The sequence below is a fragment of the Oncorhynchus tshawytscha genome, linkage group LG06, assembly GCF_018296145.1.
Source record: "Oncorhynchus tshawytscha isolate Ot180627B linkage group LG06, Otsh_v2.0, whole genome shotgun sequence".
NCBI classification, from domain to species: domain Eukaryota; kingdom Metazoa; phylum Chordata; class Actinopteri; order Salmoniformes; family Salmonidae; genus Oncorhynchus; species Oncorhynchus tshawytscha.
Window position 1 is genome coordinate 33,059,618 of NC_056434.1, and position 25,427 is coordinate 33,085,044.

Here is a 25,427-nt window from a genome sequence, read left to right on the forward strand (position 1 = left end):
GCTACACTCGTGAATGGGAAAATCTCTAAAATGTTTCACTCGGTCACAACAAATTATACATCAAAATGACCAGAAAACTTAACACAGTTTAGTTAAACATGTTATCTCTAGATACAAGAAAAACAGATAAAAAAATAAAACAAGGCGACATGGAAAGCTAGCTTCTCTGTTCTTTTCACTGGGCTTCTTCCAACGGCCACGGACCAAATGTCCAAAAAAGAGAATTGCCTCCCCGGTATGTATGCATGCTCATTAATGCAACACCATGGAGGACTACAATAATAATGGAGTGGATGGCTCAGAAATCAAAATCTATTATTTTTAACGCACTTGAATTATTACACACAGGTAGATGTTTTCTTAAACCTGATACCTCAAATGTGACTTTCACATGTTCATGTTTTTCAAACGTGAACTTGCAATTCACATATGAGATGAAAACATGTTCCTTCTCACGTGTGAAAGGTGGATCTCATACACGTGTTTAGCAGATGTTATTGTGGGTGTAGCGAAATGCTTCTGTTTCTAGCTCCAACAGTGCAGTAACATCTAACAAGTAATATCTAACAATTTCACAACAATACACACAATACTCTCAAATCTAAAGGAATGTAAAAGTAAAGGAATGGAGTTAAGAATAAACTCAGCAAAAAAAGAAACGTCCTCTCACTGTCAACTGTTTATTTTCAGCAAGTTAAACGTGTTCAAATATTTGTATGAACATAAGATTCAACAACTGAGGCATAAACTGAACAAGTTCCACAGACATGTGACTAACAGAAATGTAATAATGTGTCCCTGAACAAAGGGGGGGTCAAAATCAACAGTAATAGTCAGTATCTGGTGTGTCCACCAGCTGCATTAAGTACTGCAGTGCATCTCCTCCTCATGATTTGCCAGTTCTTGCTGTGAGATGTTACCCCACTCTTCCACCAAGGCACCTGCAAGTTCCCGGACATTTCTGAGTGGAATGGCCCTAGCCCTCACCCTCCAATCCAACAAGTCCCAGATGTGCTCAATGGGATTGAGATCCGGGCTCTTCGCTGGCCATGGCAGAACACTGGCATTCCTGTCTGGCAGGAATTCAGGCACAGAACGAGCAGTATATCTGGTGGTGTTGTCATGCTGGAGGGTCATGTCAGGATGAGCCTGCAGGAAGGGTACCACATGAGGGAAGAGGATGTTTTCCCTGTAACGCACATTTTTGAGATCGCCTGCAATGACAACAAGTTCAGTTCGATAATGCTGTAACACACCGCCCCAGACCATGACGGACCCTCCACCTCCAAATCAATCCCACTCCGAGTACAGGTCTCGGTGTAACACTCATTCCTTCGACGATAAACACAAATCCGGCCATCAGCCCTGGTGAGACAAAATCGTGACTCGTCAGTGAACAGCACTTTTTGCCAGTCCAGTCTGGTCCAACGACGGTGGGTTTGTGCCCATAGACAACGTTGTTGCCGGTGATGTCTGGTGAGGACCTGCCTTACAACAGGCCTACAAGCCCTCAGTCCAGCATCTCTCAGCCTATTGCAGACAGTCCGAGCACTGATGGAGGGATTGTGCATTCCTGGTGTAACTCGAGCAGTTGTTGTTGCCATCCTGTACCTGTCCCGCAGGTGTGATGTTTGGATGTACGGATCCTGTGCAGGTGTTTTTACATGGGGTGGCAGGGTAGCCTAGTGGTTAGAGCGTTGGACTAGTAACCGGAAGGTTGCAAGTTCAAACCCCCGAGCTGACAAGGTACAAATCTGTCATTCTGCCCCTGACCAGGCAGTTAACCCACTGTTCATAGGCCATCATTGAAAATAAGAATTTGTTCTTAACTGACTTGACCTAGTTAAATAAAGGTTAAAAAATTTTTTTTTAAAAAATGTTGTCTGCCACTGTGAGGATGATCAGCTGTCTGTCTCCCTGTAGTGCTGTCTTAGGTGTCTCACAGTATGGACATTGCAATTCATTGCCCTGGCCACATCTACAGTCTGCATGCCTAGGCATCTTTCTTTTGGTGTTTTTCAAAGTCAGTAGTCCTAAGTTTTCATAACTGTGACCTTAATTACCGTCTGTAAGCTGTTAGTGTCTTAACGACCGTTCCACAGGTGCATGTTTATTAATTGTTTATGGTTCATTGAACAAGCATGGGAAACAATGTGTTTAAACTCTTTACAATGAAGATCTGTGAAGTTATTTGGATATATACGAATGATCTTTGAAAGACAGGGTCCTGAATAGGGACGTTTCTTTTTTTTGCTAAGTTTATATAAATATTTGAATGTCAGAGCGGCATAGACTAAGATACAGTAGAATAGGATAGAATACAGTACATACATATGAGATGAGTAATGCAAAATATATAAACATTATCAAAGTAGTAAGCGATTTCAAGTCTATGTATATAAGGCAGCATCCTCTAGTGTGCTAGTGTTGGCTATTTTAACAGTCTGATTGGCTTGAGATAGAAGCTGTTTTTCAGTCTCTTGGTCCCAGCTTTGATACACCTGTACTGACCTCGGCTTCTGGAGGATAGTGGGGTGAACAGGCAGTGGTTCGGGTGGTTGTTGTCCTTGATTATGTTTTTGGCCTTCCTGTGACATCGGGTGCTGTAGGTGTCCTGGAGGGCAGGTAGTTTGCCCTTGGTGATGCGTTGGGCAGACCACACCACCCTCTGGAGAGCCCTGCGGTTGCGGGTGGCGCAGTTGCCGTACCATGCATTGATACAACCGGACAGGATGCTCTCAATTGTGCATCTGTAAAAGTTTGTGAAGGTTTTAGGTGCCATCCCAAATGTGGATTGCCTGGTCTTCAGATAGTAAGTCAAAATTTAGTGGTACCGAAATACTGTATGTAAAGTATACATTTTTAGCGTGTTATCTTTCTTTTCTAGACTCTGGCCACGGCTGCTGAGAACTTTCAGATGGAACACCAGTGGGAGGATGAGTATGCGGTAAAACTGTGATTGTAATTATAACCAACATTACAGTTAAATGATATACTGAAAGTGTAACTTGTCCCTCCCACCATCAATGTGTAATACGAATGTGGGTAATGTGTGGCATCTGTTTAGTACTGGAACATTCACCACCCATTGGCTGAGAGACGGCAACCTCCGATGACTGCTCTCTTTATGTGCTAAAAAGGAGGGAATATATGGTTTCAATGCACACACACATATTCACTCACACTCTCAAACACTGGCACGTTTGAGTTAGTGGCCATATATCTTGCTTAATAATACCAATATGATTTAATGCTGTTGTCATCAAGAGATTTAACTGTTATTATTCATTACATATGGTGGGCCATTAAACCACTTATGTCCACAGATGGCCTTTACCTCACAAATAATCTCTCTCTCTCTCTCTCTCTCTCTCTCTCTCTCTCTCTCATATATCTTATCTTTAATCTTCTACTATTTCCTATTGTTGTTGCATTGTCGAGAAGGAACCTGTAAGTAAGCATTTCGCTGGATGATGTATGTGTCCCATACATACGACTAATAAAACTTGAAACTCTCTCCAACAAACACACACACACACACACACACAAAATGCTCACTAGGATATTTGTGTCATTTGTTACAGGATGGTGACATTGTTTACTACAATGCAAAGGACAGTGTGAGTATTTTTATTCATTTTCTGCCAATGAACAAACACATGGGTCTCGCACAGAGCTGTATCTATAATCAACCCATAATCTCACTCAGAAAAAGACTAGTGGTTTGGTATACCACAGCTCCTGCCTCTCTTTCCAACTCACTCTTTTCACTCTTTGCTCCCTCTTTTCCTACCTCCTCATTCCCTTTCTCTCTTCCTCCCTTAGACCTCCCTCTCTCCCTCCCTGTCTAAATAGACCTTGCCCCTCTTCCTCTCTCTTAGGTGAAAAGGTCACTGGTGTGCTTCTACTTTAATTGACATTTGAGATGTATGAGCTGCTGCTGTTGCTTTATTACTACTGTTTATTACGACTGCTAGCAGGTTCTTCCTACCCCATGTTAATCCACAGAGTTTGGGCTAAACATGTTTCGGCTTGAAAATGAGGCAGGTTTAACCCAGCCTTCTCCACACACCATGTATTTCTCTAAAACGGTGTAGTATAATAACTAGACATGTGTCTAATGAGGGACAGTGGATTCGAACATGTACACCTACTTGGTCTTAGCCTCCCTGTTATAAATCACGGTCTAATATTCTCCTTTCCTCTCTTCTAGTTGGAGGTGAATTATACAGAGGGTAGGAAGAACCGGATCAGGCCAGCCTTTAAGGAGGACCCGTTGTTTAAACGCTTCACCTCTGATAACGACACTGCTGTACACATCCCTACTGACATCTACGATGGCTGTGAGTACACACCAGATGAGGCTGGTGGGAGGAGCTATAGGAAGATGAGCTCATTGTAATGGCTGGAATATGATAAATGGTACAGAATCAAACATGTGGTTTGATGTGTTTGATACCATTACCAACTATTCTATTACAGCCTTTACAATGAGCCTGTCCTCATATAGCTCCTCCCACCAGCCTCCTCTGGTACACACAAACACATACTTGCACTATACACACATGCACGTATGTGTGCATGAACGCACACACACACACACACTACACTCCCCTCCACAAACACACATACAGCGTAACCATAGATATGACACAGACTGTACAAATCCCTAGATAAATGGTTCCTTTATTAACAGCAGAGCAACATTTTTATGTTTATATTCTTTGTGTCTTTAACTGTAAAATGACCTTGGGGTCATGCACAGACAATTTTAGATCAGAACTCTAACACCCAGTGTTAAATGTAACACTTATGTGTATATGTGACCCATTGAAAAAGTGTTAAACTAATACTTTTCAAAGTGTTGAAAAACAAAACCCCTAGAGTGTTGGTTCCCTAACGCCATGGGTTTTGCTGTTTTTTTTTGTGTTACGGAACAACACGTAGTTTTACAGTATTTGGGTTGGAGGGGTTATAACACTGTAGGGTGTAAAGTCTTATTTTCATATTTCCCAGCATGCCTTGCGAGTGAATGTGACAGATACCCATACATGACTGTGTTTATTAGTGACAGAGACATGGTTGTTGCATTCATTAGGTTTCAGTCCAGAAGCATTTACCAAGTGACTGCCTAACTGAATGTTTTTTAATTGAAAGTAAGCCTTTCATGACCAATGTATTATACATTTCACAAGGCCTAGTTATTCTCAACATTGTGGTCTGCAAATCCTGACTAATACGGAACATCAGATGGCTATACTACAAAGCAGGATCAATGAGTTAGCCAGCTAACTTGTCCAAATAAAATAAAAATATTTTTTAGAAGGCTAACCTTGAATGTTAATGGTGCAATTAACTCAACAACCCTAAACACTATCTAAGTTTAGTTTATTTAATGAACCAGAATACAGTGGCTTGTGAAAGTATTTACCCCCCTTGGATTTTTTCCTATTTTGTTGCCTTACAACCTGGAATTAAAATAAATGTTTTTACAACATGCCTACCACTTTGAAGATGCTATATATTTTTTCTTGTGAAACAAACAATAAATAATACCAAAAAAATCCAGAAAACTTGAGCTTGCACAACTATTCACCCCCCAAAGTCAATACTTTGTACAGCCACCTTTTGCAGCAATTACAGCTGCAAGTATCTTAGGGTATGTCTCTATAAGCTTGGCACATCTAGGATTTTTGCCAATTCTTCAAGGCAAAACTGCTCCAGCTCCTTCAAGTTGGATGGGTTCTGTTGGTGTACAGCAATCTTTAAATCATATCACAGATTCTCAATTGGATTGAGGTCTGCGCTTTGACTAAGCCATTCCAAGACATTTAAATGTTTCCCCTTAAACCACTCAAGTGTTGCTTTAGCAGTATGCTTAGGGTCATTGTCCTGCTGGAAGGTGAACCTCCGTCCCAGTCTCAAATCTCTGGAAGACTGAAGCAGGATTCCCTCAAGAATTTCCCTGTATTTAGCGCCATCCATCATTCCTTCAATTCTGACCAGTTTCCCAGTTCCTGCCGATGGAAAAACATCCCCACGCTGTCAGCACCATGCTTCACTGTGGGGGATGGTGTTATCGGGGTGATGAGAGGTGTTGGGTTTGCACCAGACATAGCATTTTCCTTGATTTTCCAACACTCTTCCGTAATGCCCAGCTCTGTGGAGTGTACGGCTTAAAGTGGTCGTATGGACAGATACTCCGAACTCCGCTGTGGAGCTTTGCAGCTCCTTCAGGGTTATCTTTGGTCTCTTTGTTGCCTCTCTGATTAATGCCCTCCTTGCCTGGTCCGTGAGTTTTGGTGCCATATTCCGTGTTGTGGTGCCATATTCTTTCAATTTTTTAATAATGGATTTAATGGTGTGCCGCGGATGTTCAAAGTTTCAGATATTTTTTTATAACCAAACCCTGATCTGTACTTCTCCACAACTTTGTCCCTGACCTGTTTGGAGAGCTCTTTGTTCTTCATGGTGCCACTTCCTTGGTGGTGTCCCTTGCTTAGTGGTGTTGCAGACTCTGGTGCCTTTCAGAACAGGTGTATATATAGTATACTGAGATCATGTGACAGCTCATGTGACACTTAGTTAAATAAAGTCCACCTGTGTGCAATCTAATTATGTGAGTTAGGAGGTAATTGGTTGCACCAGATCTTATTTAGGGGCTTCATAGCAAAGGCGTGAATACATATGTACACACCACTTTTAATTTTTTTCCTTTTTATTTCACATCAACAATTTGGACTATTTTATGCATGTCCATTACATGGAATCCAAATTCAATTCCATTTCAAATACAGATTGAAATGCAGCAAAATAGTAAAAACACCAAGGGGGATGAACACTTTCGCAAGGCACTGTATCTGTAGTTAATTCTGGTTGTTAATCCAAGTTACCTTTGTGGTATATAGCTCCTACCTGCAAATCATAATATGCTGGTTTGTGAAGTGATTAGTAATTATATCAGAATCCAACCAGAGGGAAGATATCCAACAATCTGACTATTGTATCACCCACAACCTGCATTCAGAATGACTGCTGTGGTGAAGACCTTGACAAGCAAGACTAACTAAATCATCTAAACTGGAACAACCATCTCAGTAGCGGGGCAATAAGTCCAACCGCTTACAGATTGGATTAGTTTACAAAAATGTAAGATATTTATATTTGCATAGTGTAAGATCAATTAATTAATCAGTGTGCATTAAGAAACATAGCTATTAAAACAAAACTATTCTAAAAATCAACCTGCAACAATGCTTGCGGGGGAAATATAATAAAGAGGCCCCTCCCATGCCTGATAGAGTTCATGGAAATTAAATTGACGCAGTCAAATAACAACAACACCTTGCGGTGTTGATTCCACTGTGTTTCAGATAACACTTAATTTATTCACAACAGGTGTTAACCCTACTAGAATCAACACTCAGATATAACACTTACAACACTTTTTACCACGACAACAAGTTTTCAGCACTTGCACATTTGCTGTGTGGAAAGTGTTCTATTGATAAACTGTATTATTGTTCAGGTATACAACATGCTCCCTATAGAGAGAACCTCTACACATGAAAAGACAGCATGTCCTCTCCCTGTTTACTGCATAATATTAAGGGACAGAATGTGTTAGATTTGGTTTGCTAGTTGGTTGGTGTGGTAATGGGTTGGTTGGTAGCAGTGTGGTTCACTAGTGTTTACCTGCTGTCTGAAAGGTGTGTCTCCTGAGTCCTTTTGACATTAAATCTGGCTGCTTTGTCTAATATTGACCGGTGTGCTGCTTTCTGTGTGTGTTCGTGTGTGTGTGTGTGATTGGACTTACTTGCGCACGCGTGGGTGTTCGTTACTGAGTCAGTGTGTTTGTGTGTAGGGTCAATAGCGTGTGGTGTGTTGCGTCAGCCCTCACACGTAGCGGCAGCAGGATGGAGTCACTCCTTCAGCATGCACCTCGGCCTGCTGGGATAGCGTCTGGATCCAAGGTTACCTACTACTGACCTCACAGAGAGGGAGAGGGTGCATGTAGGAAATTAGTATGTGTGTGTGTGCAGGTGTCCGTGTAAGCTAGAGTACGTGTGTATCTTGTCCCTTCCCAGACTCTGCTGGCAGGGGTCGGGGCTTGTTGCCATGTTTCCTCCTGCGTTCTCTGGGGGGGAAGATTTGTGATTGGTGGACCGTAATGAGTATGTGTCAGCCCAGTGGCCTACTGGGTAATAGTACAAGCTGTTGCTATTTATAAACCTCATAGAAATCAGTAAACAGAGCGAGAGAGAGAGAATATATATATATCTATATTTATATATACTGTTTAAATATACAGTTGTTGTCGGAAGTTTACATGTACCTTAGCAAAATACATTTAAACTCAGTTTTTCACAATTTCTGACATTTAATCCTGTTTTAGGTCAGTTAGGATCACCACTTTTTTATGAATGTGTAATGACAGAGTAATAGTAGAGAGAATGATTTACTTTAGTTTGTATTTCTTTCATCACATTCCCAGTGGGTCAGAAGTGTACATACACTCAATTAGTATTTGGTAGCATTGCCTTTGAAATGTTTAACTTGGGTCAAACCTTTCAGGTAGCCTTCCACAAGCTTCCCACAATAAGTTTGGTGAATTTTGGCCCATTCCTCCTGACAGAGCTGGTGTAACTGAATCAGGTTTGTAGGCCTCCTTACTCACACACACTTTTTCAGTTCTGCCCATCCATTTCATATGAGAATGAGGTAAGGGCTTTGTGATGGCCACTCCAATACCTTGACTTTGTTGTCCTTAAGCCATTTTGCCACATCTTTGGAAGTATGCTTGGGGTAATTGTCCATTTGGAAGACCCATTTGCGACCAATCTTTAGCTTCCTGACTGATGTCTTGAGATGTTGCTTCAATATATCCACATAATTCCCTCCCTCATGATGCCATCTATTTTGTGAAGTGCACCAGTCCCTCCTGCAGCAAAGCTCCCCACAACATGATGCTGCCACCCCCGTGCTTCACGGTTGGGATGGTGTTCTTCGGCTTGCAAGCATCCCCCTTTTTCCTCCAAACATAATGACGGTCATTATGGCCAAACAGTTCTATTTTTGTTTCATCAGACCAGAGGACATTTCCCCATGTGCAGTTCCAAATCGTAGTCTGGCTTTTTTATGGAGGTTTTGGAGCAGTGGCTTTTTCCTTGCTGAGCGGCCTTTCAGGTTATGTCGATATAGGACACGTTTTACTGTGGATATAGATACTTTTTGTACCTGTTTCCTCCAGCATCTTCTCAAGGTCCTTTGCTGTTGTTCTGGGATTGATTTGCACTTTTTGCACCAATGCATGTTCGTCTCTAGGAGACAGAACACATCTCCTTCCTGAGTTGTATGACGGCTGCGTGGTCCTATGGTGTTATTGTGTACTATTGTTTGTACAGATAAACGTGGTACCTTCAGGCATTTGGAAATTGCTCCCAAGGATGAACCAGGCTTGTGGAGGTCTACATTTTTTTTAATGTCATGGCTGATTTATTTAGATTTTCCCATGATGTCATGCAAAGAGGCACTGAGTTTGAAGGTAGGCCTTGAAATACATCCACAGGTATACCTCTAAATGACTCAAATTATGTCAATTAGCCTATCAGAAGCTTCTAAAGCCATGACTTCATTTTCTGGATTTTTCTCAGCTGTTTAAAGGCACAGTTAACAATTTAGTGTATGTAAACTTCTGACCCACTGGAATTGTGATACAGTGAAATAATCTGTCTGTAAACAATTGTTGGAAAAATTACTTGTGTCATGCACAAAGTAGATGTCCTAACCGGCTTAACCTTTTTAACAAGGAATTTGTGGAGTAGTTGAAAAACAAGTTTTAATGACTCCAACCTTAAGTGTATGTAAACTTCCGACTTCAACTGTATATACGTGAATTGTCCAAGGTGTGACTTAAGTAAGAGACCCAAAGACTACAGTTGTAAAGAATTTCACAGAGAGATAGAGAGACACAGCCACTGCAGCCAATTTGGTGTGAACACATTTGTGATCAAATCACATGTAGAAAAATGACAATGTGTTTTTCACATGATTTTTTTCACCACTTACAGCTAGCCACATCTAGTCTCCCATCCAGGAAGCAACCAGGATCAACCCTGCTCTGCTTCAGAGTAAACCAGCAGTGGGATGCAGGATGCTATGTTGCTGGAATGAATGTGCCAAATCTTGCAACTAGAAAAAAGGCAGTGCAATCAAAGGTCAGGGCAACATAACCAAAGATAGGGAGAATTGCAGGAAAGAGGGAGGCGTTTAATTTAATTACGTTATCATTAAAGAAAATCAGTAAAAATGTTTTTATTTGCTCTCACAAAAAAAAATCCTTCCAATATTTTTTTTCGCTATCAATACTTTTGGATTCATGTTTTGCCTTCAATATCACTTTTTTGCAATACTAAGAATTTTGTTCTCGACTTCAGAAGCTTTACTTGATATTAATGACACAAAACTAACTCCCTCACTAGAGGATTGCATCAAATAATAACACTATGACTCTATTAAAGGTGTTTATAGTGGCAATACTTAATTTAAACATTAACTAAGTGTGTTTCTCAATATTGATCAATTTCTTGGTTTTAATTGGGAATCGTAATCTAAATCCAACTATCTGTTTTGTGTGTTTGTGTGTGTGCATGTGTGTGGGTAGCCACCATTGTGCTGAATGAGTTGAACTGGACGGAGGCGCTGGAGGATGTGTTTAAGAAGAACAGAGAGGATGACCCTACTCTGCTCTGGCAGGTGTTTGGTAGTGCTACTGGACTGGCCCGATACTACCCAGGTAACACACACGCACATGCACATTGAAGCTATATTATCGTTATTGCCCCTGTAGCCAACTGTATCCTAGTTTTCCTAATTTGTTTATATTGTATGCATATCAAAATTCCTACATGGATTCTACCCAGTACACACAAAGCATTAACCTAGATAGGAGCTATACAGAACTTCAATAGAAAAGGAAGTCAGTGATAGTTTCTGAAGTCTACTGACTGCATCAGACTGCATCAGTTTATGAATGATAATGATCTTTATACTGTAGCAAGTGTTGTTATCATGTGTGCGTTCTGAAACAACCTCCGTTAAACTTCATCAAATAGTCACAATGTATTTCAGTGATCCTAACCCAGTTCCACAGTATTGTTGTTAACCCAGACTCTGTCTCTCCTATCCAGCCTCTCCATGGATGGATGCTCAGAAGACCCCCAGTAAGATTGACCTATACGATGTACGCAGGAGGCCCTGGTAAGAAACCTCTCTCTTCTCTCGATTTCTCACACACACACACACACACACACACACACACACACACACACACACACACACACACACACACACACACACACACACACACACACACACACACACACACACCAGATACCAGGTTCTCTATGTACAGTCGTGGCCAAAAGTTTTGAGAATGACACAAATATACATTTTCACAAAGTCTGCTGCCTCAGTTTGTATGATGGCAATTTGCATATACTCCAGAATGTTATGAAGAGTTATCAGATGAAATGCAAGTAATTGCAAAGTCCCTATTTGCCATGTAAATTGGTCTTGCAGAGGTCTTGCAGAGGTCTTGAAAAAGAAGGGTCAACACTACAAATATTGACTCTTTGCATCAACTTCATGTAATTGTCAATAAAAGCCTTTGACACTTATGAAACGCTTGTAATTATACTTCAGTATTCCATAGTAACATCTGACAAAAATATCTAAAGACACTGAAGCAGCCAACTTTGTGGAAATTATTATTTGTGTCAGTCTCAAAACTAACAACCGCACACAAAAAATAAATAAATAATTGCATTTCGCAAGTGCCTTTTGACTTTAAACACCAGTTGTGCAGCGAGTGCTTTCTATCTGCACTGAACCAAAACAATGACGCGCTGGAGGGAGAAAATGCTTTAGAGTGGTCAAAACCATTCATCTTGACGCGATGGGAGAGGGGTGCAATCTGGTAGTTATTACTGTACGTCATATATAAAATGGACTTATCTATTTGAATACAGACTAGCTCAAGGTATTGCTAATCATTGAAAATGACAAATCACCTAATGGATCATGATCATGTTCTGGTAAAACAATGGGGTGCAAAAACAAATATTTGCTCCCCTATTTTGAAAGTCGGGGTGCAGCTGCTCCATTTGCTCCATTGCTCAGGCGCCTACGACTGTGTTTATAACCTCTGTATGTATTGTGTTTATAATATCTGTGTGTACTGTGAGTATATTTATAACCTCTGTGTGTATGTGACGTGTGTGTAGGTACATTCAGGGAGCTGCCTCTCCCAAGGACATGCTGATCCTAGTGGACGCGTGAGTCACAACATGTAGTTCTATATGACATTACCGCATAGTAACACTATACCCAACTAGCCCAACATAGTACAGTATACCAGAGTACCTCCCTCTTGTATCTTGCAGTGTAGTTTTGGGGTAGGTTGAATCATATAAATATAACTTCATCATTCTAATTCTTTGGATTGAATCTAAAGGCCAGTTTATACCTGGTCTAACGACATGTCTGTAGAGAATTAGAAGTGTCGCTGGTCAAAATTACATTTAATTTATACTACGGTGGAATGTCTGTATACTGTCGCTGCGAATGTCAGTTTCCTTATCACACAGACATTAAAGAAGTTTAAGTCTCTGCGCCTGTTGCCACATCCGTTGTCGTGGTTACCGGACCGCCACAGCAACCAGACCAAATCCTCCTGTGACAAGATGATGCATGAGTTCTAAAATTCTCTGATAGAATGACCTACTTCTATTTCGTCTATTTCCTGTGTCAGTAAGCTATTTTCTGTAAGCTCGCCATTATCTTGTAAATAATTATGTTGTTGTGAGTTTATTTTCCTCTAATAATGACTAATAAGTTAAGACATTGTCAGCTATACTCTGGTCATTATTTGAACTGGATATCCAGCTAGCTAATGAGCTAGCTAGCAACAAACCAAAATATTGTTTAGAAAATAGTTTTAGTTGCCTGGCTTGCTAGTTTGGCATTTACTGAATACATTTTTACGGATGGGTTTATAACTAGAGAAAGTATGCTATTTGGAGCAACGGGCTACTGATGTCATGCAGCCTGTCGTTTTTGTGTATACTTTATCATAACAACAACGACAATAGAATGTTCATGATGTCACTACGACACTTGTCTACAGACATGTCGATAGACAGATTAAACTGCTTAAATGTCTCTATAGGAGTGGCAGTGTGTCTGGTCTGACTCTGAAGCTGATCAAGACCTCAGTCAGTGAGATGCTGGAGACTCTGTCTGATGATGACTATGTCAACGTAGTTTATGTAAGTATACATGCATACCGAACCTTTAGAAGTATTCATACCCCTTGACTTATTCCACATGTTGTTGTGTTACAGCCTGAATTCAAAATGGATAACAAAAAATGTAATTGCTAGACAACCATTTTCAGGTCTTGCCATAGATTCTAAAGTAGATTTAAGTAAAATATTTAGATCTACCACACAGGAACATTCCCTATCTTCTTGGTAAGCAACTCCACTGTATATTTGGCCTTGTGTTTTAGGTTATTGACCTACTGAAAGAGTAATTAATCTCCAAGTGTCTGGTGGAAAGCAGACTTTCCTCTAGGGTCTTGCCTGTGCTTAGCTCCATTCCTTTTCTTTTTTATCCTGAAAAACTCCAAAAGCACACCCATAACATGATGCAGCCATCACTATGCTTGAAAATATGGAGAGTGGTACTCAGTAATGTGTTGTATTTGTCCCAAACATGACACTTTGTATTCAGGACAAAAAAGTGAATTGCTTTGCCAGTATTACTTTAGTGCCTTGTTGCAAACACAATGCATGTTTTGGAATGTTAATTGTGTACAGGCCTCCTTATTTTCACTCTGTTTCATATAGGTTAGTATTGTGGACTAAATACAATGTTGTTGATCCATCCTCAGTTTTCTCCTATCACAGACATTAAACTCTGTAACTGTTTTAAAATCACCATTGGCGTCATGGTGAAATCCCTGAGCGGTTTCCTTCCTCTTCGGCAACTTAGTTAGGAAGGACGCCTGTGTCTTTGCAGTGACTGGGTGTATTGATACACCATCCAAAGTGTAATTAATAACTTCACCATGCTTAAAGGGATATTCAATGTCTGTTTTTTTTATTTTTACCAATCTACCAAAATGTTGATTATCTATAATCCAGGGCATCCAAAAGGGTTTTTCGGTTGTCCCCATAGGTAGAACCTTTTTTTCTCATAGTGTACCATCAAGTATTCTCACGGCTTGCAAACGCATTGTAATGTAGTGGTCTGAGCGGTGTGCTTTGCTGCTGAGTATTATGAGTTCACACCCAGTGCTGGGCAATTGATTTTCTTTTGTTTTGATGAGCACCGAGGAAGGTATATACTGATGTTCTCAGGATCTTTTCAAATGTCCAAAATCAAAGTATATTCCTAGTGATCAGGCTGCTACAACAGCCCTAGAGTGCCATTCAGAGAACCATGGGAAATACTTATCCATCACTCTCTTTCTACATCTCCCTCTCTCTTTCTCAGACTACACTCAACTAGAACCAACTAGAAAACCCAGAGGTTGAAAACAACATTAATGCATTAATAAACCCTGATAAAATCCCTGATAAAAACAACACTCTTTCCATCCCACCTTCATTCTCACCCTCCTCTCCATTTAATGGATTAGGTGATACAAGAGCACATTCTATTATGAGAGTGTATGTACTGTACGTGTGTGTGCGTGGTTTGGTTTTACTATCATTGTGGGGACCAGAAGTCCTCACAAAAAAACGAGATTCAGACGAGTGGTGGCATTTCACCGCTCCCCACAAGGATTTTTTTTTTAGGCTTAGGGGTTAGATTTAAGGTTAGTGTTACAATTAGGGTTAGTGTTAGGATATAGGTTTAGGGTTATGAGTTAGGTTTAGTTTCATGGTTAGGGTTTTGGGATTAAGGTTATAGTTAAGGGTTAGGTTTAGGGTTAAGGAAAATAGGATTTTGAATGGGAATATTATTTATTGGTTCCTACAAGTGTAGTAAAACATACTTGTGTGTTTATGTGTGTCTATGCTGGCTTCTAAGCTTAGTCTTCATGTCAGGTATAAACCTTCAAATTACTCTTCCAAGTGGAGTCCGTCACTCAGTTATAAATATCAAGGTTGTCACACAGACGCAGATATCCACGCACACACACCTAGCCAGATTCTGCTAGTCTCCATGGATTCATGTATATCTGCTCTCCCCATTGGCTGATTAACAGTGGCACATTGATTGGTTCAGATCAATGGGTTGCAGCACTGTTTAGAAAGACAGTACAGCCAACTTTTGGCCTAGCCTCTCTGCATCATATAATTACTATGATACTATGATTCTGTGACGCTTTATGGGACTCCCAATCGAGGCCGGATGTGATACAGCCTGGATACGAAACAGGGACTATTGTGACGCCACTTGCACTGAGATGCAGTGCCTTAGACAGCTGCGCCACTCGGGAGCTCTGATGCAGCACTCTATCGCTTACCTTCTTGGTCAAATAGCTCTTACACAGCCTGGAGGTGTGCAGGGTCATTGTCCTGTTAAAAAACATTAATCAGAAACCAGATGGGATGGCGTATCACTGCAGAATGCTCCTGGTAGCCATGGTGGTTAAGTGTGCCTTGAATTCTAAATAAATCACAGACAGTGTGGGGGTGCTTTGCTGGTTGCACTATCACACCTCCTCCTCCATGCTTCATGGTGGGAACCACACATGCAGAGATTGTCACTCTGTTATAAAGGATTTGGAGACAGGTGCAGGAATACATCATCTGGGTTTTTAATACACCCAAAACAAACACATATACAAAACACTGGGATGTACCCAAACAAAAGAGCAAGGGTAAACCTAATAGAACAACACGGCACGAGACCCGTAATAAACAATTCACAAAACACGCAGCACAGGTTGAGACAACGCATAGGTGCTCACACGAGCAACAGACATGGGAACAATAATCGACAGCCCAATGGGGAAACAAAGGGCAGATTTTTACAAACATAATCAGTGAGGAATTGGAACCAGGTGTGCGTAATGACACAGTTCAGTGAAGCCTAGAAGGCTGGTGACGTGGTTCCTTTGCAACAGTTCGACCATGAAGGTCTGATTCAAGCAGTCTCCTCTGAACAGTTGATGTTGAGATGTCTGTTAATTGAACTCTGTGAAATATTTATTTGGGCTGCAATTTCTGAGGCTGGTAAATCTAATGACTCTCTGGAGCAGAGGTAACTGGGCATTCCTTTCCTGTAGCGGTCATCATGAGAGCCAGTTTCATCATAGCGTTTGATAGTTTTTGCGAGTGCACTAAAGGAACTTTCAAAGTTCTAGAAATCTACCGCATTAACTGACCTTCATGTCTTAAAGTAATGATGGACTGTCGTTTTTCTTTTCTTATTTCAGCTGTTCTTGCCATAATATGGACTTGGTCTTTTACAAATAGTGCTATCTTCTGTATACCAACCCTACCTTGTCACAACACAACTGATTGGCTGAAATGCATTAAGAAGGAAAGAAATTCCACATATTAACTTTTAACAAGACGCACCTGTTAATTGAAATATATTTTCCCGATGTCTACCTTATGAAGCTGGTTGAGAGAATGCCAATATTGTGCCAAGCTGTCATGAAGGCAAAGGGTGCCTACTTTGAATAATCTCAAATATAAAATATATTTTGATTTGTTTAACACTTTTTTTTTGTTACTACACGATTCCATATGTGTCATTTAATAGTTTTGATGTCTTCACTATTATTCTACAATGCAGAAAATTGTAAAAATAAAGAAAAACCATTGAATGAGTAGGTGTGTCCAAACTTTTGGCTGGTACTGTACACAGTGCATTCGAAAAGTCTCTTACATTCCAGCCTTTTTCTAAAATGTATTAAATAAATAAAAATCGTCATCAATCTACACACAATATCCCATAATGACAAAGCGCAAAAACAGGTTTTTAGAAATTTCTATGAAATATTTAAAAATACTTATTTCCATAAGTATTCAGACCTTTTGCTATGAGACTCGAAATTGAGCTCAGGTGCATCCTGTTTCCATTGATCATCCGTGAGATGTTTCTACAACAGGATTGGAGTCCACATGTGGTAAATTTAATCGATTGGACATGTTTTAGAAAGGCACACACCTGTCTACATAAGGTCCCACAGTAGACAGTGCATGTCAGAGCAAAAACCAAGTCATGAGGTCGAAGGAATTTAAATAAATCAAATCAAAGTTTATTTGTCAGGTGCGCTGAATGCAACAGGTATAGGTGGATCTTACAGTGAAATGCTTACTTACAGGCTCTAACCAATAGTGCAAAAAAATATTAGGTGAACAATAGGTAAGTAAAAAAATAAAAACAACAATGAAAAGACATTGAAAAATAACATTGGCAAGGCTATATACAGTAGTGAGGCTATAAAAGTAGCGAGGCTACATGCAGACACTGGTTAGTCAGGCTGATTAAGGTAGTATGTACATGTAGATATGGTTAAAGTCACTATGCATATATGATGGACAGAGAGTAGCAGTAGCGTAAAAGAGGGGTTGGCGGGTGGCGGGACACAATGCAGATAGCCCGGTTAGCCAATGTGTGGGAGCACTGGTTGGTCAGGTCAATTGAGGTAGTATGTACAGTAATGTATGATGTACTGGGCCGTACACACTACCCTCTGTAGTGCCGAGCAATTGCCGTACAAGGCAGTGATGCAACCAGTCAGGATGCTCCTAGCTCCGAGACAGGATTGTGTCGAGGCACAGATCTGGGGAAGGGTACCAACAAAGTCTGCAGAGTTGAAGGTCCCCAAGAACACAGTGGCCTCCATCATTCTTAAATGGAAGAAATTTAGAACCACAAAGACTCTTCCTAGAGCTGGTCTAGGTCAGGGAGGTGACCAAGAATCTAAAGGTCACAGAGATCCAGAGTTCCTCTGTGGAGATGGAAAAACCTTCCAGAAGCCAACCATCTCTGCAGCACTCCACCAATCAGGCCTTTAAGGTCGATAGGCCAGACAGAAGCCCCTCCTCAGTAAAGGGCAGTAGACAGCCCGTTTGAAGTTTGCCAAAAGCACCTTAAGACTCTCAGACCATGAAACACAACATTCTCTGATCAGATGAAACCAAGATTGAGCTCTTTGACCTGAATTCCAAGTGTCATGTCTGGAGGAAATCTGGCACCATCCCTATGGCGAAAACATTACCACATCATCATGCTGTGGTAATGTTTTATAGAGGCAGGGACTGGGAGACTAGTCAAGATCGAAGGAAAGATGCAAAGTACACGGAGCAAAGTACACAGCCTAGACAACGCAGTAGTGGGTTCGGGAGAAGTCTCTGAATGTCCTTGAGTGGCCCAGCCAGACCCCGGACTTGAACCCAATCGAACATCTCTGGAGGGACCTGAAAATAGCTGTCCAGCGACGCTCCCCATCCAACCTGACAGAGCTTGAAAGGATCTGCAGAGAAGAAAGGAAGAAACTCCCATAATACAGGTGTGCCAAGCATTTAGCGTTATACACAAGAAGACTCAAGACTGTAAATGTTGCCAAAGGTGCTTCAACAAAGTACTGAGTATAGGGGCTGAATACTTATGTAAATGTGATATTTCATTTTTACAATTTTTAATACATACAGTGCCTTGCGAAAGTTTTCGGCCCCCTTGAACTTTGCGACCTTTTGCCACATTTCAGGCTTCAAACATAAAGATATAAAACTGTATTTTTTTGTGAAGAATCAACAACAAGTGGGACACAATCATGAAGTGGAACGACATTTATTGGATATTTCAAACTCTTTTAACAAATCAAAAACTGAAAAATTGGGCGTGCAAAATTATTCAGCCCCCTTAAGTTAATACTTTGTAGCGCCACCTTTTGCTGCGATTACAGCTGTAAGTCGCTTGGGGTATGTCTCTATCAGTTTTGCACATGGAGAGACTGACATTTTTTCCCATTCCTCCTTGCAAAACAGCTCGAGCTCAGTGAGGTTGGATGGAGAGCATTTGTGAACAGCAGTTTTCAGTTCTTTCCACAGATTCTCGATTGGATTCAGGTCTGGACTTTGATTGGCCATTCTAACACCTGGATATGTTTATTTTTGAACCATTCCATTGTAGATTTTGCTTTATGTTTTGGATCATTGTCTTGTTGGAAGACAAATCTCTGTCCCAGTCTCAGGTCTTTTGCAGACTCCATCAGGTTTTCTTCCAGAATGATCCTGTATTTGGCTCCATCCATCTTCCCATCAATTTTAACCATCTTCCCTGTCCCTGCTGAAGAAAAGCAGGCCCAAACCATGATGCTGCCACCACCATGTTTGACAGTGGGGATGGTGGGTTCAGGGTAATGAGCTGTGTTGCTTTTACACCAAACATAACGTTTTGCATTGTTGCCAAAAAGTTCCATTTTGGTTTCATCTGACCAGAGCACCTTCTTCCACATGTTTGGTGTGTCTCCCAGTAGGCTTGTGGCAAACTTTAAATGACACTTTTTATGGATATCTTTAAGAAATGGCTTTCTTCTTGCCACTCTTCCATAAAGGCCAGATTTGTGCAATATACGACTGATTGTTGTCCTATGGACAGAGTCTCCCACCTCAGCTGTAGATCTCTGCAGTACATCCAGAGTGATCATGGGCCTCTTGGCTGCATCTCTGATCAGTCTTCTCCTTGTATGAGCTGAAAGTTTAGAGGGACGGCCAGGTCTTGGTAGATTTGCAGTGGTCTGATACTCCTTCCATTTCAATATTATCGCTTGCACAGTGCTCCTTGGGATGTTTAAAGCTTGGGAAATCGTTTTGTATCCAAATCTGGCTTTAAACTTCTTCACAACAGTATCTCGGACCTGCCTGGTGTGTTCCTTGTTCTTCATGATGTTCTCTGCGCTTTTAACGGACCTCTGAGACTATCACAGTGCAGGTGCATTTATACGGAGACTTGATTACACACAGGTGGATTGTATTTATCATCATTAGTCATTTAGGTCAACATTGGATCATTCAGAGATCCTCACTGAACTTCTGGAGAGAGTTTGCTGCACTGAAAGTAAAGGGGCTGAATAATTTTGCACGCCCAATTTTTCAGTTTTTGATTTGTTAAAAAAGTTTGAAATATCCAATAAATGTCGTTCCACTTCATGATTGTGTCCCACTTGTTGTTGATTCTTCACAAAAAAATACAGTTTTATATCTTTATGTTTGAAGCCTGAAATGTGGCAAAAGGTCGCAAAGTTCAAGGGGGCCGAATACTTTCGCAAGGCACTGTATATCTCTAGCTTAAGCTGATCGATTTTTATATGATGCTGAATAGTTTTTCACAGGGGCTAGGTCATCAACCTTAGGGGGTTAATCAACGTCATCAGCGCCTGGGAGCAGTTGGGGGTTACCTGCCTTGCTCATGGGCAAAATGGCATATTTTTCCACATTGCTGGCTTTTGGATTCGAACCAGCAACCTTTAGATTACTGGCTCAATGCTCTTAACCGCTAGGCTACCTGCCACCGTGTGTGTGCATGTGTGTGTGTGTGCGCGTGTGTGTTTGTGCGTGCGTGGTATTTCCACTCTAATGAGAGTGAGTTGGTAGAGGGAGTCTCGTTTCCATGGTACCAGCTGATGATCCTGATAGGATGCATAGTAATTAGCAACACTTGATGAATGTGTCTGTTTACCACGCTATGATAATAGTCAAGGCCAGGTGTGTGTGTGGGTAATCAGTCTGTGTGCGTGCGTTTGTCTAACCCCTATCTGTCTCCCTCTACCAGTTCAACACCAGGGTGAATAACACAGCGTGTTTTGACCACCTGGTCCAGGCCAACGTGAGGAATAAGAAGATCCTGAAGGATGCGATTCAGAACATCTCTGCTAAAGGCATCACCAACTACACCAAGGCATTTGAGTTTGCCTTCGAACAGCTCTATGCAGTAAGAGGCACTATGCTCTGTTCATAACGCTGTAGTAATAACAGATGTACAGTATAACGACAGCCCTGCTCCTTGTTATTTTACTTTGATACTTCAGGAACATACCGCACTTCATTTAAAATGTACATTCTGATACCTTTGAGCTCTGCTCTTTCTCGTATGATAGATAATTGTCAGACACTGACCTCTGCTGCAGAACTGAGCCATTACCGCTAGATGGGCACGCTGCAAAGTTAAAATTGTCTATATTGTAAAAATGTATGAAAACTAAAATGTGCTTTTTGATCTTAATTTAAGGGTTAGCAGTGTGCATAAAGTTAGGGTTAATGTTAGGATTAGGTTTAACATCTGATTATATGACTTTGTGGCTGTGCCAGCTGGTGACCACTCTGCAGTTATGACTCCAGGGCACGTTTCATGACAATAAACGCCAACCTGTGTGTTAAACCCTCCAGTCTTTTAAAACCCTGATTTTTGTCATCTTCTTAATCCTTGATTACAGGATTTGGTGGTGGTGTGTTAGGATGGGGGATAGCAACACCTGTTCTCTACCTTGTGTGATTTCTCTGTGCAGACTAACATCACTAGAGCCAATTGTAACAAGATCATCATGCTGTTCACTGACGGAGGAGAGGAGAGAGCATCGGCCATACTTCAGGAATACAACTCTGACAAGAAGGTACAGTTGAAAGCACCCACACACTTTAATGTATAATCCACCTAGTCGGTGACCCTTCTAGTAAACACAGAGTAATGGGTTGGATCAAGAGGAAATTGTCTGATTGCTGAACCTATGGTTTATACAGGTGGAGGGCAGAAGATTATTACAAATACACATGTGCAATGTAACAGTAACCCACCCACAAGCAAGATTTAACATTCTATGTCTATAACCCCACAGTGTCTTGGTTCATACAATACCTAACTATGGTTGATTAACTTCCATCACACACAATATGGTTCAATGTGGATGTTGCTATAACAGATTCATATGTTCCTGTGTTCTAGGTGCGTATATTCACCTTCTCAGTAGGTCAGCACAACTATGATAAAGTTCCAGTCCAGTGGATGGCCTGCGCTAATAAAGGTATGTTGTTGCTGTTTGTAATATTGAAGCACTGCTACAGCTGTGTATGATTTGAGGTCCATTTTGGTCAACTAATATAGTTAATATCCTGATCTTAGCCCATTCTCTGTTTCTCCCAGGATACTTCTATGAGATTCCCTCAATTGGAGCCATACGCATCAACACTCAAGTGAGAAGCAATGTGCATGAACATGTGTGTGTGTTTAATATTGTCCCAGACGTGTGTCTGTGGTTGACTTTGTCTTTAAGGTGTGTATTTGAAGGAGAGTATGTGTGTGTTTTCTAGGAGTACCTGGATGTACTGGGCAGACCCATGGCTTTAGCTGACCAGCTGGCCAAGCAGGTCCAGTGGACTAATGTCTACCTCGACGCTCTGGTATGACATCACTTCCTCCTATCCCACAACGCACCTCACCAAAATCTACCTCTACGCTGGAGGCTTCTGAAACCCAACAACGATGAGTTTAATTTAGCTTTATTTGTCTGTGTGTGTGTGTTAGGAGCTAGGTCTGGTCATCACAGGAACCCTACCTGTCTTCAACAAGACCAAGTATAAAGATGAATTGGGCATAGAGGTAATCCACATACACAACCAGGAAAACAAACTCTTTACATTTACACAGATGCTCTTTCTTAGAATGACTTACAGTAGTGAGTGCATCATTTTTTTTTACTGGTCCCGCATGGGAATCAAACCCACATCCCTACCATTGCAAGCACCATGCTCTACCAACTGGGCCTCATGGGACCATTTTCAGATAATCCCATCCCAGCATTAGACGCCAATATCCTCTAAATCAGCACGACTCTTACTATTCAGACTGTGATTTGACATTTTAATTTTGAACTCCTCTTTCCCTCTCTCTCAGATTCAGAACCAGTTGATCCTAGGGGTGATGGGGATTGACGTGTCACTAGATGACATCAAGAAGCTCACACCGCGCTACACTGTGAGTGACACACACACTAACACACCAGAACACTCCTTATTCTCTTACTTCAGTCTCAGTGTTACCTGTGACAGCCCTACCCTCTCTCATATGAACTCAATCATGTTGATGATACTTTAATAATCCAGAACAGTGATGTATTGAGAAGACATGGTGTACAGCCTATGATCAACTGTCTCCTCCAACCCTCTCTGTACCTCTGTTTCTTAGATCGGACCTAATGGATATTATTTTGCCATCGACCCCAACGGATATGTGCTGCTACACCCCAACCTCCAACCTAAGGTATTTTCTATTCTTACCTCTTCTATTCTGTTAACACGTTTTACAATCCCAACTCACACTGAGTAGACTGAGGATCCTGAGGTGCTGCTATGACTACTGTGGATCTTATGTATGTTCATATGAACACACACATGATCGTAGCAGTGTATCTAGCCACAAAGTCACCATGATGGTCCTGACCCACCTTTAGAGAAACACAACCCACTGCTCCTCCCTACCTCTTCTATTTCTCCTCCCCTTTCTTTTCCTCCTCTCCTGACCTCCTCCTCAACACCCGCAGGCCAGGTCTTGACATGCTACATATGGCCATGTGTGGCCCAGGACCAGGCTCTCTTTTGGGACATGTTGTGTTCAGAGGGGGGCCTCTCTGATTCTGAGTTTTAGTTCTCATGGGACACATGTTCACATCTCATCCAGCCACAGCCAATACTATGTTCTGCTATAGTAGAGGCTAATCAAAATGGATACACACTCATGGATCTAATATATACATACACACACAGGCACTGACCAACACACAGCATACACATGGTGTGCATGCGTGTGTGTGAAGGCATGCAGCCTCTTTCAAAGGGAACCAGTTCAAAGTGACTGGGGGTCTTGCAGAGTGTTGTATACGTTTCCTATGGAAGAACCATCTGTGTGAGTGTGTCAGTCAGGTTTTGGAGCAGGCTTCACATTACAGAGAGGGGATCAGAGATGAATGCCATCAGAAGGCCTTGGTCTGACTAATGTGATTTGAACCATGCTAATATAGTAGCCAGGTCACCCCATGACACAAGTCATTATTCGACGTCCACGCAAGTCTGAGGACGTCAAGCGATGATGTGGAAACCGGCCACGAGGGGCAACAGTGAACACTTACCTTCAAGTAGGTTCCGGTTTTGCTAGGGCATCGTGGACCGGAATGCCGTAAGAATCTGCCTCTTTTTCCAAAGGTTGCAAGTTGAAATCATGCGATAGAAAGTAATTTTTTATTTTAAGCCTATCCAAAACCTTAACCCTTACCTTAACCATTTGGAGTTAATGCCTAACCTTAACCATGACCTTAAACCTTAACCTTAAACTTAAAAACTTTGAGAAACATAAATGAACATCTAATTCTGATGTGAAACTGAGAGCTAGTTGGATATACACTGAGTATACAAACATTAAGAACACCTGCTCTTTCCATAACAGACTGACCAGTTGAATCCAAGTGAAAGCTATGATCCCTTATTGATGTCACTTGTTATTTCCACTCCAATCAGTGTAGATGAAGGGGAAGAAACAGGTCAAAGAAGGATTTTAAAGCCTTGAGACAATTGATACATGGATTGTGTATGTCTGCCATTCAGATGGGCAAGACAAATTATTTAAGTGCCTTTGAATGGCGTATGGTAGTAGGTGCCAGGCACACTGGTTTGTGTCAAGAACTGCAATGTTTCTGGGTTTTTGACACTCAACCGTTTCCCATGTGTATCAAGGACAACTGTGGGAAGCATTGGAGTCAACATGGGCCATCATCCCAGTGGAACGCTTTCGACACCTCCTCCATGCATCGATGCATGGAAGCTGTTCTGAGGGCAATGTTAGGAAGGTATTCCTAATGTTTGGTATAATCAGCGTATGCTACAGACTACCCATACAAGCGGGGCACATGCAAACCTTTGTTGAAGGTTGCAACAGTCATGGTTTGATTCCTGCCTGGCCACATATGATTAAATGTTTATTCTATTTAGATAAAAGAGCCTGGTCTATGAATTCATATTATTATCAAATGGAGAATAATGTCTCCCACTGAAATACTCCCTGCATCACTCTCATTTCAGTATGTGTCTGTTAGAAAAGGATCTGTAACTGCAAGACAAGACTCAGTAAGCCATGTGCCATCACTCTCCATGAGGTGACAATAGGACCGAGAGAGAGTAGATGTACTACACAGAAGGTTGGTGGCACCTTAATTGGGGAGGACGGGCTCGTGGTAATGGCAGGACCGGAAGGAGTGGAATGGTATCAAATATGGTTTCCATGTGTTTCATGCCATTCCATTTGCTTTGTTCCAACCATTATTATGAGCCGACCTCCCCTCAGCAGCCTCCACTGATGTACTATAGTAGAATATAGTACAGACTTAGATTATTAGCCCTTAGGTGCTGATC

The 25,427-nt window shown here is 41.4% G+C and overlaps 1 protein-coding gene across 1 annotated transcript in view; it reads left to right on the top strand.

Moving 5' to 3' along the window:
• Positions 1-25,427, top strand: part of LOC112245181 (voltage-dependent calcium channel subunit alpha-2/delta-1-like) — a 105,033-nt gene that overhangs the window by 30,037 nt on the left and 49,569 nt on the right. Inside the window, exons 4-18 of the mRNA XM_042323201.1 lie at positions 2,888-2,947; positions 3,585-3,620; positions 4,214-4,343; positions 10,664-10,795; positions 11,190-11,259; positions 12,285-12,335; positions 13,229-13,328; positions 20,806-20,964; positions 21,539-21,643; positions 21,973-22,051; positions 22,171-22,220; positions 22,338-22,427; positions 22,552-22,626; positions 22,921-23,001; positions 23,212-23,286. Coding sequence (XP_042179135.1) covers positions 2,888-2,947; positions 3,585-3,620; positions 4,214-4,343; positions 10,664-10,795; positions 11,190-11,259; positions 12,285-12,335; positions 13,229-13,328; positions 20,806-20,964; positions 21,539-21,643; positions 21,973-22,051; positions 22,171-22,220; positions 22,338-22,427; positions 22,552-22,626; positions 22,921-23,001; positions 23,212-23,286 — 1,293 coding nt within the window. The remainder of the gene's footprint in view (positions 1-2,887; positions 2,948-3,584; positions 3,621-4,213; positions 4,344-10,663; positions 10,796-11,189; positions 11,260-12,284; positions 12,336-13,228; positions 13,329-20,805; positions 20,965-21,538; positions 21,644-21,972; positions 22,052-22,170; positions 22,221-22,337; positions 22,428-22,551; positions 22,627-22,920; positions 23,002-23,211; positions 23,287-25,427) is intronic.